Raw genomic sequence first — 17,318 nt, forward strand, 5'->3', positions numbered from 1 at the left:
GTAAACAAGGAGATAGAGAAGGAGAGACAAGGTCTGCGGAATACGGCAACTAGCTCAAAATCTCCTGAAAGTCAACTGCGCGAAATGATCAACACCCGCTATGTTCAGGAACACCTGGATCTGCACACGAAGTGCAGGGTGTAGTATGAGTACAACCAACTCAGCAAGTAACAATAATAACTAAGGAACTGAAGATAATGACGAGCTACACAGTCATAGTTCACTTTCAGTAGTTCCAGCAAAGAATAGTCATACTTTCAAATCCGGTAGTTTAAGTCAAATCAATTTATACAACTCAATTTCAAGTAATCTGGATATAAATTCTTTCAGATATTTCACAACAATGTCAGATAGCAATCAAGTGCAATAACAAATGCAAAGCAAGTACAGCCTCTCAAGCAACAGTCACTCAGCTCGTCACAACAGCTCAACCACTCGGCTCTCATCCCTCAACACTCACACTCAATGGGTACCCGCGCTCACTGGGGGTATGTACAAACTCCGGAGGGGCTCCTACAGCCCAAGCGCCATAATCTGCACGGACAAGTCATGTGCTGCACGGACAACTCACGTGCTATAATATTCTGCACGGACAACTCACGTTCCATAATATCCTTACCTCACTAACATGCCCTCGACCTTACTCAGTCCTTCACCTCTCTAGTCTCTCGGGCTCTCAGAAATCAAAAAGATCAGCCCAAACAAAGATAACATAGTTCATCAACAAATGTCAAGAAATACTGAGGTATGATTTGCTAATAAAATCAAGACTGAGCACAAGACAACAATTAGAAAATAATTTAATAAGTACGCGACCTCTACGGGTCTCAACAGTACTATAACATAGCCTAAGCATGATTTCTAACATGATTTATAGTCAAGTTTCTTCAACACATAGAGATCATATAGCTAACAAAAAATTATTCAACTTTATAGTTTCCCGGGACGGACCAAGTCACAATCCCTTCGGTGCACGCCCACACGCCCATCACCTAGCATGTGCGCCACCTCCAAAATAATCACATGATACCAAAATAATCACATGATACCAAAATCCGGGATTTCATACCCTCAGGACCAGATTTATAATTGTTACTTACCTCAACCTGTATAATTATTTATTCCGCTATGCCCTTGCCACGAGAATTGATCTTTGAAAGTCTCGTATCTAGCCACAATTAATTCGAATCAGTCAATACAAATTATTGTAATTAATTCCATAAGAAAATACTAATTTTCCCAATAAAATCCGAAATTAACTCAAAAATCGCCCGTAGGGCCCACGTCTCGGAACCCGACAAAAAGTTATAGAATATGAACGCCCATCCAACCACGAGTCCAACCATATAAATTTCACTAAAATCCGATATCAACTCAACCCTCAAATCTTCAATTAAAATCTACGAAGCTTTCTACCATTTTCAACTCAATCCTTACCCATTTGAACTTAACAATCTTTCCACAACCTTATTGGTATGTATACATGATACTCTACACCCAAGAATCATACTATTAATCACCCATTTTTATTCCAAACCTGAAATTGAAGGATTGAGGAAAGAAATTCTTACCTCTTTGAAGCCCTAGCAAGATCCTTGTAAAATCTTCAAACCTTGAACAAGAATTGATGGATAAATGACTAAGTCTTCACTTTCTCTCTCTAAAATGCTCTCACCTCTCTCTAAAATATCAAATTTTGGCTAAAAATGAGCTTCAAGGGCTATAAATAGAAGTTGGATCGGGTCAAAAATTAGAAAGAATAAAAGCTCCGACGCAGTTATGCGGTGGCATAAGCGATCGCATAATAGGTATGCGGTCCGCATACCGACCGCATAATTTGGCCTCCAAAGTTGGGCGTTACTGACATGTTCTGCGGTCATTATGCGGTCCGCATACTTATTCTGCGGTTGCATAATGCACCGCAAAACAAGTCTGCGGTCGCATAGTGCACCGCAGATTTTCCTCAAATCTTGCCCTCCTCGCATAGTGATTCTGCGACCGCATAGTGGTCGCAGAAATGACCAATCTCCGACAAAAATTTTCTTTTCACTTCTATGCATTGTTCAACCCAAAAAGTCCGAGTCGCGGCGAGCTTGCGAGGTCGTTACACATAAGTTAGCATCCGATCAACCTTTTCAACTAAAATTCTAAACCTTGAAACTAAGCGCTCTAAATCATTTCAAAGGCTCACCGAACCTAAACCAATTACCCCGGTAAGCCAAATAACAAATGTAATTCACAATTTGAGCAGTAAATGGGGAAACGGAATTATAATACTCAAAATGACCGGCCGAGTCGTTACAAATACGATTGCGCTGCACCTCTCCCATAGATCTACGAGATTTGTACTGTAATTTTTTCTTTTGCATGTGCCGTCGATGAACCATAGCTTGTTACGGCCTAGGATCGCAATTCGCATTGCTCGGCTCCAAACGGAATAATTCTCCGATCCTCGCAGTTGTAAGGAGATTATACTGCTCTAGAGTTGTCATTTGCATTCAAAAACAGAGGATGGTTGCGACTGAGCTTTTGCGGCAGTTCATTGTCAATTCCCGCCATTGATGCTATCTTCAGTGAGCTTCTGATGTAAAACTCGAAGATCGAAACGGAGAGACCACACTAATGGCCGTGTGGCTCTGATACCATGATGAAACTCACACATGCACAAATGAATTAGGAAGATGAGATTGATCTCACAGCTTCTTCTTCATTCAGCAAAGAGAGAATGAAAATTACACCTCTATTCTATACACTACACTAGGGGTGGCAAGTGGGCCGATCCGGGCCCTTAACGGGCCAAGTGGGCTGGTCCAAACGGTCCCGGGCCGGTCCCTAATTAAACGGGCCAAACGGTCCCGGGCAAAACGGTCCTTTTCTAGGGACTGACCCGGGACCGGGACCACGAACTCATGGTCCCAGGCTAAACGGGCCAGGACCACGGGCTAAACGGGCTAAGTGGTCCCAACAGCTAAAAACATTAATTTAAAAAAAAAAATAGAATTGAAATTAGAGACAAAAAGATGTAAAAAAATATCTAAGGCAATGTATTGTAAATTTTATTATAGAATTGTGACCTAAACTTTTAATTCTAAATTTAAAGACAAAAATATTGTAAAGAGATATTCAAAGTAATGTCTTGTAATTTAATTATAGTATTAAAAAAAATATGTCTATATCTTTCTTAGTCTTCCTCCCCCCTATGGAATGAGCATAACAAGGTGCTAATACCACTATTGAGAAGAAGCTTCAACTAATCAAGATGTGCCAAAATACAAGTTACATAATACATGCAAATTTTTATTCATACAAGTTACATGATATCTCTTACAAACTTCATAAATCCTTCAAGGTTCGAAAGAATTTTCGTTGGTGGTGGTGAAAAAGTAGCTTGGTCATCACCGCTTCCATTGTCGGGCGAAGCAGCATCCTCCGCAAGTTCAGCTATCAGTTCTTCATAACGGATCCAATCTTTGAGAAGGATTGATTTTTCTGAACGGATCCAATCTTTGAGAAGTACTGATTTTTTCAAGCTCTCCCTCATAGACGCTATATAATCACCGAGTTGAAGTCTTGCTTGACTGAAAGCGCTTTCCGATGCTTCTGTTGAAGCTTGAATAGTTAAAATATCTCGGGCCATCCTTGAAAGTACCGGAAAGTTGTGAGCGCCTAATTTTTGCCCTAATATAAAATTACTCCTAAAAAATCCAAAAAAAATAGCTTTAAATTATTTTTCTATATTTTTACTTAGTTTGCTTTGTACGTATTCATATTTGATGCATTTTTAAGTTGCATTTTAAATCCTAAAGAAAATACAAAAATATTTTTAATTTTTACATTTTTTAGATTTTAAATGAATAATCAATTGCATTTGTAAAACACTAAAATACCAAAAAAAATATATTAGTAACTCTACATGCATTTTTAGGCTAGTTAATTAATTAGGTCATTAGTCAATTAGTAAGTAAAATATATATAATAGTTTAGCCACACAAATTGGTTTAGTCAAGCCCATCCCTTTAGAAACCCAATTTTCATGACCCACCTGACCCAACCGGATCCCCCTTCTCTTTAAAACACCCATTTTCCCAAACCCTAAAAAAAAAGAGAACAGAGATGGACAGACCCCCCAAAACAAAACCCTAACAGCCGCCTCTGCCATCTCCCTGACCTCACAGCCGACTAGCCCAGCAATCACCAACTCTTCCACTCTAGAGAACACACACACTACAAGGAAAAGGAGGAGAGCCACCGACTCTTTCTCTCTCTTGTTCTTCAAGAGAACACTACCGCTTGGAAGTGAACCGACGACTTCACCGGCCGAATCTCGACTGTCCTACACCTTCACTCTCTCCCCTCACTCTAAAGAGATAGCCGGCGCACCTGATTCTTGGAAGTTCTTGGGTCTATACTGATTCTTAGTTTTTGGTTGATTCAAATAGTTCTTCTCTATCATTTGTTTTGGTTTTTATAAAAGTTGGTTTTCATCTGGGATTGAAGCCGTTTCTACTGCCTCTGTGTTGCCGAGTTCATTCACCAATTTAGACCTTGATTTGGTCATTGTTTCTGCTGGATTCTCTGCAACTAGGTATGTAAACGTTTGCCTAAGATACTCCGTTGATTATGAATGGAAATCTGAGTTGTTTTTGCTATGTTTGTGCCTAATTTTACGGGTCCATGGTGTTTAAATTACTTGCAGCTATTTTCATATTAAACTTAGATTCGGATTTGTTTTTGGGCTAAAATTGTGCTGAAATTATGTGATTCACATTTAATTAGATATTATGCAAATTTAAATTCAACCTCATCATGAGTTTGATTTGAGAAGCAAGAGATGAATGTTAAAAGATTGACTCGAATGTTAGTTTGTAATTCACTAATATTTTCTGTTTGTTTCTGGATACAAATTCAATGGATAAAATGTAAAGAAGAAGAAAGTGTTTATTTGGTTGAGGGAAGCATAATTCTCTGTTGATTTATTCTGTAGAAATTAGCCTAAACTCAACTTGATGTGTTAAATTCTTTGGCAGTATAAAATGAAAAAATCTCTACTTCAACAATTTTGTTCCATAATTCATGACCTTAACAATTAATCTCAAATATAGAGAATGAATAATATTCAAATGCTCTAGTTTCTTTAGGCGCACTTAATAAATAAATCATCGTGATTATGGGTACGATTCTCATGGCATGGTCACGATACGTAAATTCCAATTCGGGTGTGCATTTCATGCGACCCGACCATAACTTTGAATAATAATAAAATAAATATGTTATAAATTGCGGGTGCATTTCATGTGACGCGATTCGCAATGTGCACAAAAACAACGAGTGCGCGACATCGCGCTTGTTTAAATAAATTCCATAAATATTAAGAGTGGTTAGTTGATTAATTAAAAGCGATTCGAAGGTAAAAATGCACATAAGTCCTAAACACATGTAATAAATCAGATAATTAGGCCAAGTATTAATTGTTAAGCGACCATGCTAAAATCACGGAACTCGGGAGTGCCTCACACCTTCTCTCGGGTTAACAGAATTTCTTACTCGGTCTTCTGTGTTCGCAGACCATAAATAAGAGTCAATTTCCTCGATTTGGGATTTAGAATAAACCGGTGACTTGGGACACCATAAATTATTTCAAGTGGCGACTCTGATTGAATAAATAATCCCATTTCGAACAATGTCACCTAAATTGGAAAAACTCCCTATATCCTCCCTCGGAAAAAAGGAGGTGTGACAGCTCTGGCGACTCTGCTGGGGACCGAACCCATAATCTCTGGTTCAGGGTTCAGAATTCGAGCTTAGATGACTGTTATACTTGGCTTTTACTTATTATCTAATTTTTACGTGTTTGAGCCTAATGTGCTAAATGCCTCTTTTTACTGCTTTGATATTGTTTGGACTATATATAAACTGTCACGAAACCCTTCTTCTCTCTGAATCTTCTAAATCTTCTAGGAAGTGCACGCTGGCGTGACTTCTTTTATGTTAATGTCATATCCTAATTTAAAACGAGGATCAGATCTGTTACAAAGCCGGATGGCCTTTTGGTTACCGGTACGTTGCTCCCCCCTCGGCTCGAGTTGTCCACTCGGGTAAGCCAGGTCTAGAACCATATACCCAGAATTTTAAGCCTAGAATAACATAGCCTCATACCGGATCCCTAGTAGGTACGTTTGTTTGCATCACGTGCATTTGACTTTGGAGACTCAACACAGGGGTTGGGTCTGTCTAGGACAGGTGTACCCAATTTAAAAGACCATTCTGATGCATTTTTTACATGCTACTTGTGCATTTATCGGTTTCGACTTGTATGTTGACCGACTTTTAGAATAGGGAAAGAAAATCAAGCAAAATCAAGAAGTGAGGTAGGATAGAGAAACATCCGGAAAATACCAATGTTCAAAATATCCTGAAACTCTGCCGAATTTTTTTTAAAAAAAAAAAGAAAAAAAAAGAAAAGGATGAGTCTTTGAAAAAATAAGTCCTATTTTTCCACGAGTCAAAACTCACAGAACTACGCGGGTCTGATTCTCACCGGATGTGGGATACGTTGGAAAACCTCATCGGTTCCGGCCCACAATTTTCAAAAAAAAATTCAAAAATATTTTCTTTACCTCCTCTTTAGAAAGTCTTTCTTTTAGACCACAATTTTTAAAAAATCCAAAAATATTTTCCTTTACTTCCTTCTTTGGAAAGTCTTTCTTTTAGACCCAAACTTTTTAAATATATATATATATATATATACAAAAATATTTTCCTTTTAATTTCTTCTCAAAATCCAAAAATATTTTCATTCTTCTTTCAAAAATTGAAAAGAAAATTCAAGATTCAAAAATATTTTCATTTTTTTTCTTTAGAAGTATTTCTTTCATAAATTCAAAATAAAATTCTAAAAATCTAAAAATATTTCCTTTCTTGTTTAGAAGTTTTTCTTTCGAAATTCCGGAAAAAATAAAAACTCAAAAAAATATATTTTCTTTCTTCTTTAGAAGTCTTTCTTTTCAAAAATTCAAAAATTCAAAAAAATAAATCGAAATCTAAAAATATTTTCTTTCTTATTTATAAGTCTTTCTTTCAGAAATTAGAAAAAAAAGAGTTGGTTTATTTCCTTTATTCCTGATCTTCCCGAACTACACACGATCTGATTCATGTTTTCACATGATACGTAGGCAACCCACATCAGGTTCGATCGACCATAAAAAAAAAGTGTTAAAAAATGATGATGATGATGATAATAAGGACCGACTGAGTCCATTCTAACGTGTCTCTTGTTTTGAATTGTAAAGAAAGTTTGAGGTGGTCGGTTTGTGGTAAGCTGGCAACACAAGATCCAAGGGGAAAAATGCCATTGACAACTGGCATCGAAGCTGTTACAAGTGCTCAAAAGACTCAGGGTCAGAGGGTTCAACAAGAGTCTAATGTGGTTGAGGAAAATAGAGTACTGAAGCAGCAAATGACTGAAATGTGTCAAGCATGGGCCCAGTGGCCAAGGACCGCCTTTTTCTATTCATGGTTTCCCAGAGTTCACATCCATTTCGACTACTACCATTCCGGTCTCATTGCATGATCAATCTTATCCACCTGGGTTGAGTCTTTATCCCAACTGTATGACTACAGCTGGAACTTCTGTTGCGCGTTCCCAAAGTGGCCATTGACAACCAATCAGACAACCACTACTGTTATGCCCGTCTTCACCTTCCCACGGCCGACAGTGGTACAAAAGAAAACTCATGAGTCACAATTTGCTACCCAGCAAGAACAGTACCATTCTCCTGAGCACCACTCATACCTATTTGATCTTCCTGCAAAAATTGAGAAGCCTGCCCAAAAGATGACACAAGAAAAAATGACCCAAAGAATAAAAAGCTTAGAACAACAGTTGAAAAACATGCAAGGGTTGGCAGGTCAGAAGAGTATTGCCTTCAAGGATCTATGTATGTTCCCCAATGTTCGTTTGCCACTTGGTTTCAAGATCCCAAAATTTGAAAAGTATGATGGACACGGCGACCCCATAGCTCACTTGAAAAGGTATTGCAATCAGCTAAGAGGTGTTGGAAGAAATGAAGAATTACTAATGGCTTATTTTGGGGAAAGCTTGACAGGGGTAGCCTCTGAATGGTTTATGGATCAAGAAACCTCTCACTGGCATGTCTGGGATGACATGGCCCAGGACTTTGTCAAACAGTTCCAATACAACATCGATATCGCCCCAGACCGCAATTCCCTTTCAAACCTGAAAAAGAAACCAACTGAAAGTTTCAGGGAATATGCCATTAAATGGAGAGAGCAAGCGGCTAGAGTTAAGCCACCCATGGATGATCACGAGTTAATCACTGTCTTCCTTCAGGCTCAAGAGCCAGATTATTTTCAAAACATGATATCCGCAGTGGGCAAATCCTTCTCGGAAGCAATCAAAATTGGGGAAATGGTTGAGAATGGCCTTAAGACAGGCAAAATTATAAGTCAAGCAGTTCTCAAAGCTGCAACTCAGGCTGTCCAGATTGAATCTGATAATTTTAGTGACACGAATAAGAAGGATGAAGAAACCATGATGACAATAAGGTCGAGAAGAGGTCCTAGGAGAACATCTCGAAGGTATGAGCAGCCTCATCAGGTTTCCGATGATTCCCCTGAGCACTACTATCCACCTCAGAACCCACAATACTCTATTGCTCCACTTCAGTATGTTGTCCAGCCACCAAGACACCCCAGAAGGCGAGCACCAGCACTACAAAATTTTCACCAGCTTCCACAAAATTTTCAAGTGCCCTATAACCTATATCCAAGCCAGGGGTATAAAGGGGAACAAAGGTTGAAAGATAATTTTACACTAATAGGAGAGTCCTATGCAAGTATGTTTGAGAAATTAAAGCATTATGACATGATTGTACCTATTCCTCTAAATCACGTGGACCCACGTGCAAGAAGCTTTGATCATTTTAAAAGGTGTGAATACCATTCTAATGCCCAGGGGCACAATGTTGAAAGTTGTCGGGATTTGAAAAGAGAAATAGAAAGGATGATCCAGGAAAACTGATTGTGATCCAAGATAATAACACCCAGAATATCACGCAGAATCTTTTACATGCACATGATGATGCACACTTTGTGGGGATGATGTGTGGTGACATGGAGTATGAGAATCCTCTCGGGAACTTGCTGACTGAAATTGGATAAGGCCATGGTGATTCTGATGAGCAAATTTGTTGCTAAATGTCAAGCTTAGCAATTGAAAAGTTATTCCCTCCTCACTAGGAAGGAATCTTGGTAGCTTGTTTTGATATTTTTTCTATTATCTGGGTTATTCCAGGGTGTGATCCAGATTTTATTTGTTTTATTGAGTCAAAACCCTTCTATCCCTTTATTTTGTTTGTGTGAGTCTTGTCTGTCCGTTTTGTTGCTATTTTCATTAGCCGGGTTATTTTAGGGTTGTAACTCGGATTTTAGGTTGTTTGTCTTGTTGTTTACTCAATGAAATACAGTTTGTCCTTTTGTGTCATTCCATGCTTAGTTCTTTTCCCGCTAGTTTTAGTGATATGACATGCATGCGGAATTTTTGGCCAGATCTTAGAAAACTGATTTAAGCTTGAATTGGATAAATGAGAAAAAGAAACTTTTGAGGATGAATAAAGAGTTGAAATACTTTGGAATTAAGCTCAAATAAAATGACCCGTGGAGGTTAATGATCTTTACCTTCAAATCATTGTGAAGGTCGGGTTTGAGGAAGAATCAATTGAAGTTTATTGGTAAGTTTGACATTAATGGGTGAAAAGTGTCTTCCGATCATGACACACCAAGAAGACAGACATGTTCATCAATGTTGTGTCGCGAAAGGAAACCATGTTTGGCATTCTCGAGGCTAGGAGGCCATTTTTCTACTACCCAAACACTTTATACCCTTTGTTACCCCTTTTGAGCCTGCGTTATTTTCTTTGACCACCCTCTTTTGGAATCAAGTTTAGAGTCAAAAGTAAAAACAAATGATGAAATGACAGAAAAATAAAAGGAAAAGTCCATGTCCCAAGAGTACAAACTGGGGCGACTCTTAGAAAGTACAAGTGAAAAAAAAATAGAATAGTCAAAGGTCCATGTCCCAGAAAATAGAAGTTGGGCAACTTGTTTTGAAAAAAAAAAGAAAAAAAAAGGAAAAAAAGAAAAAAAGAGAGTAGAAAGAAAGATGAAAAAATAATAGTTAGGTCAGATGTTTGAACTACGTTAGACCTGATAATAAGTAAAGGTTATACTCACTTTGTGTTCATATACTGTATCGTAAGCACATGACTCGTAATTCGAAAATTCCTTTCCTTTCTTGTGGAGCGGGCCGAACGCCTCGGTAGGATCATGTATCACTCTTATGGGAGCGGGCCATTCTCCTCGACAGTATAATAGATGCATCGATGATTCGTGTCGTTCGACCCTCGGTAATGTACACATTATGATGGGATCGGGCCGTTCACCTCGGTAGTATCATATTCCTTCTGGGATCGGGCTGTACGACCTCTGCATAATCGTGCGTTATATCGCTAGCAGTCCGAATATTCATGAGATTTTTCCTTCTACTGATGCCTTGCATTTGATATGATATTTCTTATTCATTTGATATTGACACTGGATATTTTTCGAGCTGTTGAGATAGGATACGAGATTGAGAAGTTTATATCGTTAAAAGAAATTTTGAGAGGTAATGATGGTTAATGTTTCATCCTACTATTACTGTTGTGCTTCATATCTGTTTAGGATTTAGCATACTGCTTTATTGGGCCTCTAGTAAGTGTCGGCATCGACCTCTCGTCACTACTTCTCCGGGGTTAGGCTAGATACTTAGTGGGTATGCATTGATTTACGTACTCATGCTACACTTGCTATACTAATTGTGCAGATATATATATATATATATATATATATATATATATATATATATATATATATGTCTGGTGGTCTTTTGGGCACAAGGGTGTGACTGTTGCGAGGATTTACGGTGAGCTGCATTCCATGTTATGATCCGCGGCATACAGAGTCTCCATCAGAGTTATTTATATTCTTCTCTCTAACTTGTATTTCAGACATGTTGTATTATTATTGTACTCCTTAGTAGATGCTCATGCACTTGTGACACCGAATTTTGGGAGTTCCTACTGGATGTTCATTATTGTAGTTCACATAATTATTATCATATCACCTTGTAGTTTATATTTTATACAGAAATTAGAAAATAAAATCATGGATTTCCTACGAGTACCAGATTTTACTCTACTTATTTAATAGGGTTCATGATTTCGAAAATACTAAAATGAGTAACTAAGTTGATTAATCACCTTTGGCTTGCCTGACTGCGGCAATAGGTGCCATCACGATCTACAATGGATTTTGGGTCGTGACAATTTGGTATCAGAGCTCTAGGTTTACTTGGGTCTCACGAGTTATGAGCAAGTCTAGTAGAGTCTTGCGTATCGGTACGAAGATGTATGTACTTATCTTCGAGAGGATACAAGGCTGTTAGGAGCACTTCCCTTCTTGATTTCTCATCGTGCAATTTGATTCTATTGAAGCTTATGCCTTCATTTCCTTCCTACTCAATCTTATGCGACGTGGAGCACTTGTTATCAATTGGGCATTGAGGAGCTGTAGTGGTACTGTAGACGTGGTGCAAGATGTTTCTCTTTGCGTATTCGGACATGCTATTATCGTCGTATTTCGGAAGGGTGTTTTGTCATTTCAGCCCAGTATCTGTATTTCCTATGGTTTCTAGGCTATTCACAGATTATTGTGATCTTCATCTGTTGTTATCGCACAATGTTGGTGTAATGGTAGGGTGCTTGTTTATGTGTCGAGGCAGTAAATGACTCAAAATGAGGATTTCTTAGTGCATAGTTTAGAGGTTCGACATTTAATTATTTCGCCGGTGTTATGGTCTTCTTTGATTTTCCTTCGGGGCAGGGTGTTGTGAAATAATTCCTAAGAAGTGGTTGTCAGAGATGGCAGTGTGTAGCGGTTTCAGAATCGAATCAGTGTTCCTAATGTTGATGGCTTGAGAAAGATGATCTTCAAGGAGGCTTAGAGTAGGTAGCAATTTATTAGTTCAGGTGCTATAGAGATGGATTTTGATTTGAGACAGCATTTGGGTAGCGAAGGGATGAGGAAGGACATGGTGGGAGGTGTCTCACGGTGGTTGAAATGCTAGCAGGTCAAGTATGAAAAGCATAGGTCGAGAAGTTGTTTAAAGGAGATGGTTGAACCAAAGTAGAAGTGTCATAGTAGCATATGGATTCTGTGGTAAGATAGTCACATGCCTTGAGAAAAGTTCAGAGTAGGTGACTCTCAACAACGGTCCTAGTGGTTTCAAAAATTTAAGGTGCAACGTCTAAGGATTTTGGGGTCCATTATGTGATTGAAGACCGAGATTTTGTAGCAAAGTGTGAGGAATACTTGGGGAAATTCCTATGTTATTATCGGATCTGCGGGGGAGAAATGGGAAAAACTACTTTGGATTCGTAAAAGATCTTTCAGAAAGGGTGTACTAGTTGAAGATGCTATTGTGCGCATAAGGAGGGTATGGGTGTTACACCCCATGTTTTTGTATGTGAAAGTACGCCATAAATAAATTGATGGAAGCTCGAAAATGAGATGTTACATCCCGTATTTTCGTATGTTAAAGTTTCATCGTAAGTTAATCGACGTAAGTTTGGGAATGAGATTATTTTGGGAATATAAGTATTACGCTATTTCAAACAAGTAACAACAACAACAACAACAACAAACAAACCCAGTTTGATCCCAACAGGTGGAGTCTGGGGAGGGTAATCTGTACGCAGACCTTACCCCTACCTAATGTAGGTAGAGAGGCTGTTTCCAATAGACTCTCGGCTCAGGAAGGGCAAGAATAAAAAGAGGAAAGCAAGGAAGGAAGAAAGATGGAAGAGAAAATAAAAAAGGAGAGATAAAGGATAAGTAGTACCCAATAATAGCAACATAAAAATACAATACCTGAGGCGAACAAAACCACATAACGTAATAAAAATCTAAGAATGCGAAGAGACATGAATGCTACTAAGACTATCGGTGAACAACTATAAACTACCCACTAACCTTCTACCTTAATCCTCGACCTCCACACCCTCCTATTAAGGGTCATGAAGCAGCGCCATGTCCTGCCTAATCACCTCTCCCCAGTACTTCTTAGGCCTACCTCGACCTCTTCTCAAACTCTCCATGTCCAACCTCTCACACCTCCTGGCAGAAGCATCAATGCTTCTTCTCTTAACATGTCCGAACCATCTCAGCCTCGACTCCCGTATCTTGTCCTCCACGGAGGCTACTCCCACTCTGTCCCGGATAGCTTCATTCTTAATCCTATCTCTCCTGGTACACCCACACATCTATCTCAACATCCTCATCTCTGCTACTCTCATCTTCTGCACGTGGGAGTTCTTGACTAGCAAACACTCATCCCCATACAATATAGCCAGTCGAACCACCACTCGATAAAACTTACCCTTAAGTTTTAGCGGCATATTCCTATCACACAAAACACCGAAAGCGAGTCTCCACTTCATCCATCTCGCTCCGATGCGATGCGCGACATCTTCGTCAATGTCCCTGTTACCCTGGATAATAGACCCGAGATACTTAAAACTCGCTCTCTTGGGGATAACTTGAGCATCAAGTTTAACCTCTATGTCTGTATCATGGGTCCCATCACTGAATTTGCACTCTAAGTATTTTGTCTTGGTTCTACTCAGTTTGAAACCTTTAGACTCCAAAGTCTATCTCCAAACCTCCAACCTCGCATTAACTCCACTACGCATCTCATCAATCAACACTATATCATCGGCAAATATCATGCACCAAGGTACCTCCCCTTGGATGTGACGCGACAGTACATCCATCGCCAAGGCAAACAAAAATGGGCTAAGAGCCAATCCGTGGTGCAACCCCATCACCACAGGGAAATGCACCGAGTCACCACCCACAGTCCTCACCCGAGTTTTAGCATTACCATACATATCCTTAATCACCCTAATGTACGCTACCGGAACACCGCTAACCTTCAAACACCTCCACATGACCTCCCTCGGAACTTTATCGTATGCTTTATCAAGACGCTATTTCAAACAAGTAATGAGTAAATTCGTGAAGGTGAGAGGGAAAGCAAATCAAAGAAAATGAATTTCGTCAAAATTTGACACTTTGGGACAAAATACGATCAAAGCTATAATACCCGGTAATTATGGACTAGTGTCATACAAGGTACCACATGACCATGATAGTGAGGTGTAATTATTGAATTAGTGGAGGATTAATAAACTAATTAAGGAAAGGGGTAATTTATTTTAGATAAACTTGATAAATTTAAACACCCCTCCCCCTCCCTAAACGTGGTTGGCCAAAGAGGCCATGATAATGAGTCTTTAACTCACAAGAAAATGTGGCACATTTTTTAGGAGCTCTTGGCTTAGTCATATTATCAAAGTGGGATCCACACCTAGGGATTTAATACTTCTCTAATTCACTTTGTCTACAAGGTAATAATGGAAAGCTTCAGCAAGGATAAACTTTGCTATATCAACGTTATCAATTGTTCATCTCTTAAGAAAAAGCTTCAAGCAAAATCAAAGTGGGGTCCATACCTAAGGATTTAATACTTCTCTAATTCACTTTGTCTACAAGATAATTTTGATTTAGCTCCCAAACGTGGCAGCCCATTATGCCATATAATGACTCTAGAATTAAGTGGGAAGGTGGAATATTTTAAAGAAGATATGTGACACCAAGTCTTGAAAGGTGGGGCCCACACCACCAAGACTTAAAATCCATCTCTAAATTCAAACTAAAGATGTATTACATCTATGTGAAAGGCTTCAACAAGGTGAACTTCATTAGCAACGTGAGTGCTTATATTAAAAATAGGCAACTTAGTAACATTCTGCTTCAACAAGAATTCAAGAATTCAAGCAAAAATTCCTTAAGCATCTTAATAACGTAATTCACTTCAACAAAGGTCATGAAAGATTTTGATCAAACTCATTTGAGAAAGATATCATACATATTTTTTCCTACTTCGATCCGTCGTTACGTGTTTTCGCAAAAGACATGTGTTAGAGGGATCGTCAAGAGGATCGGTCCAGGTATGTTAAGGCTATCCCTTCTTTCTTTTTGGCATGATCAAAATGATACAAACGAAACGAGCAAAATATGCAACTTTCATAAATGACTTTGTTCATAGAAATACTAGGAGTGTCTATATTCTTGATTCTCTATGTGAATTATTATTATATCCTCTATTCATGGGTCTCAGAAAAATACGTATTTGATAAAGTTTGTCCGAAAGGCATATTGATTTTATGATATTCGAGAAATCTTATTAACGTATTTCTTATGCATTTCATACATTTATACATGTACATTGACCCATGATCATAAGGAATATATATATATATATATATATATATATATATATATATATATATATATATATATATATATGTATATGGGATATGAGAAAAAGGTTATGACGTTATATACGCACCACTACCTGATCAGCTGGTATATGCTGATGATTTGCCCATAATGGCCGAGATGATATGATGGGATGCCCTCAGAGGCTTGATGATGTTATGAACGCATATACCTCTGCATGGTATGTCAGTTATATGCATATGCATGCCATTATAATATTAAATGATTCACAGAGCTATTCAGACTTACATGTTGAGTCTTTTACTCCATGTTTCTCTCATGTATATTATTTACTGATTTTCATTCCTTACATACTCGGTACATTATTTGTACTGACGTCTCTTTTGCCTGGGGACATTGTGTTTTATGCCCGCAGGTCCCGTTAGACAGGATGAGAGTCCTCCAAGTAGGCTATCAACTCAGTGGAAGGTTTTGGTGCGCTCCATTTACTCCGGAGTTACTATTTGGTCAGTATGATTAAAACATGTGCTGATTGGTATGGAGGGGCTATGTCCCAACCTTAATGATGTTTATGTACTCTTAGAGGCTTGTAGATAGATGTCATGTATATAAAATATTGTATGGCCTTGTCGGCCTATGTTCAGTGTAAGAGTTCTCATTTTGGCCTTGTAGGCCCGTATGTCTTAAGTATAAGTTGGTATTTCATGTTGTATTCTACTTATCTCACGAAAGACTTTCTGGCTCAGTTATCTATGATAGTATGATAGGAAAAGATATGTTATGTTGGTACTCGGTTGAGTAAGGTACCAGGTGCCTGACACAGCCCATCGGTTTGGGTCGTGACAAAAGTGGTATCAGAGCAGTTCTGTCCTAGGGAGTCTACAAGTCGTATCTAGTAGAGTCATGTTTATGGGTGTGTTGTGTACCACACTTATAAGCAGGAGGATACAGGGCATTTAGTACTGTCACTCATTCTTCTTACTCTAGATCGTGTGGTGGAGCTCACTTGTAAGAATTCAGATTCCTAAATTCTATTTTATTCGCAATAAGATGATACCTACATCCAGAAAGATGATTGGTAAGAGATATAGCTGTGGAAGAGTTGAGTCAGAGGAATTCGATTTTGCATCATGCTTATGATGGATAAATATGAGGTATTCAGCAGATCATATGTATACTAAGATGTGTAAGCTTCTTGATAAGTATCCCTAAGGCAAGAATATCTATCCACTCTTACGGTAAAAAGGAATAAGATAATCGAAAGGTAGACACAAATTTGAGCAAGTAAAAAAAGCAAGGTAAAGAAGGGTATGAGGTTCCCAGTTAATGAAGGTTAACAGTTTTTACAATTCAAGCAGAGAAATATAGGCATTCTAAGTTACTTTCAATAGTAACGGAGTTATACACAATTAGCCACACCCATCTCAATTATTTTTATGGGAGCTGACATGTGTAGTTTAAGAGAAGCAAGTGATATCAGGATCCGGCTGAGGTTAGAGTAACCCAAAATGGTGAATGGATTGTTTGTGTTAGTTGACATTTCCAAAGGATATTGCAAATGTGATAATAAATCTCCTTGTGAGACACCCAGATGGTGCACTCTAAAATAGTATAGCTAGATATGAGTAATACAAGGATAGGCACTGGAAGCCTTGAAGGGATAAATATTGCATTAGTCTGGCTCCCGTCCCTAGTAGAGAGAGAATGTTAGGCAACCCGAAGAGCTAGGGGATGGATCAAGGGGAGCTAAAAGCAAATGAATGTCTTGTTGGAATTTTCAAAATAAAGTGATAGACAGAGATGCTAGTAGGGAAATAAGAAGAGAGTTAATGAAGCATTATGAGTAAGATGTGATATATGGATGACAACGATAAATAAAAAAAAAATGACAGTATTAC

General features: G+C 38.5%; 1 protein-coding gene and 1 long non-coding RNA gene across 2 annotated transcripts in view; one reads left to right on the plus strand and one right to left on the minus strand.

Annotated features, from left to right (window-relative positions):
* Window positions 1–3,436: 3,436 nt before the first annotated feature.
* Window positions 3,437–17,318, minus strand: part of LOC104117964 (metallothionein-like protein type 2) — a 50,447-nt gene continuing 36,565 nt past the window's right edge. Inside the window, exon 3 of the mRNA XM_070177525.1 lies at window positions 3,437–3,543. Within this exon, the coding sequence (XP_070033626.1) occupies window positions 3,453–3,543 (91 nt within the window). The 3' untranslated portion in view covers window positions 3,437–3,452. The remainder of the gene's footprint in view (window positions 3,544–17,318) is intronic.
* Window positions 4,100–16,151, plus strand: LOC138893351 (uncharacterized). Its single transcript, XR_011408708.1, has 2 exons — window positions 4,100–4,585; window positions 15,836–16,151. It is a non-coding gene; the product is annotated as an uncharacterized lncRNA (long non-coding RNA).

This window comes from Nicotiana tomentosiformis, chromosome 6, assembly GCF_000390325.3.
Source record: "Nicotiana tomentosiformis chromosome 6, ASM39032v3, whole genome shotgun sequence".
NCBI classification, from domain to species: Eukaryota; Viridiplantae; Streptophyta; class Magnoliopsida; order Solanales; family Solanaceae; genus Nicotiana; species Nicotiana tomentosiformis.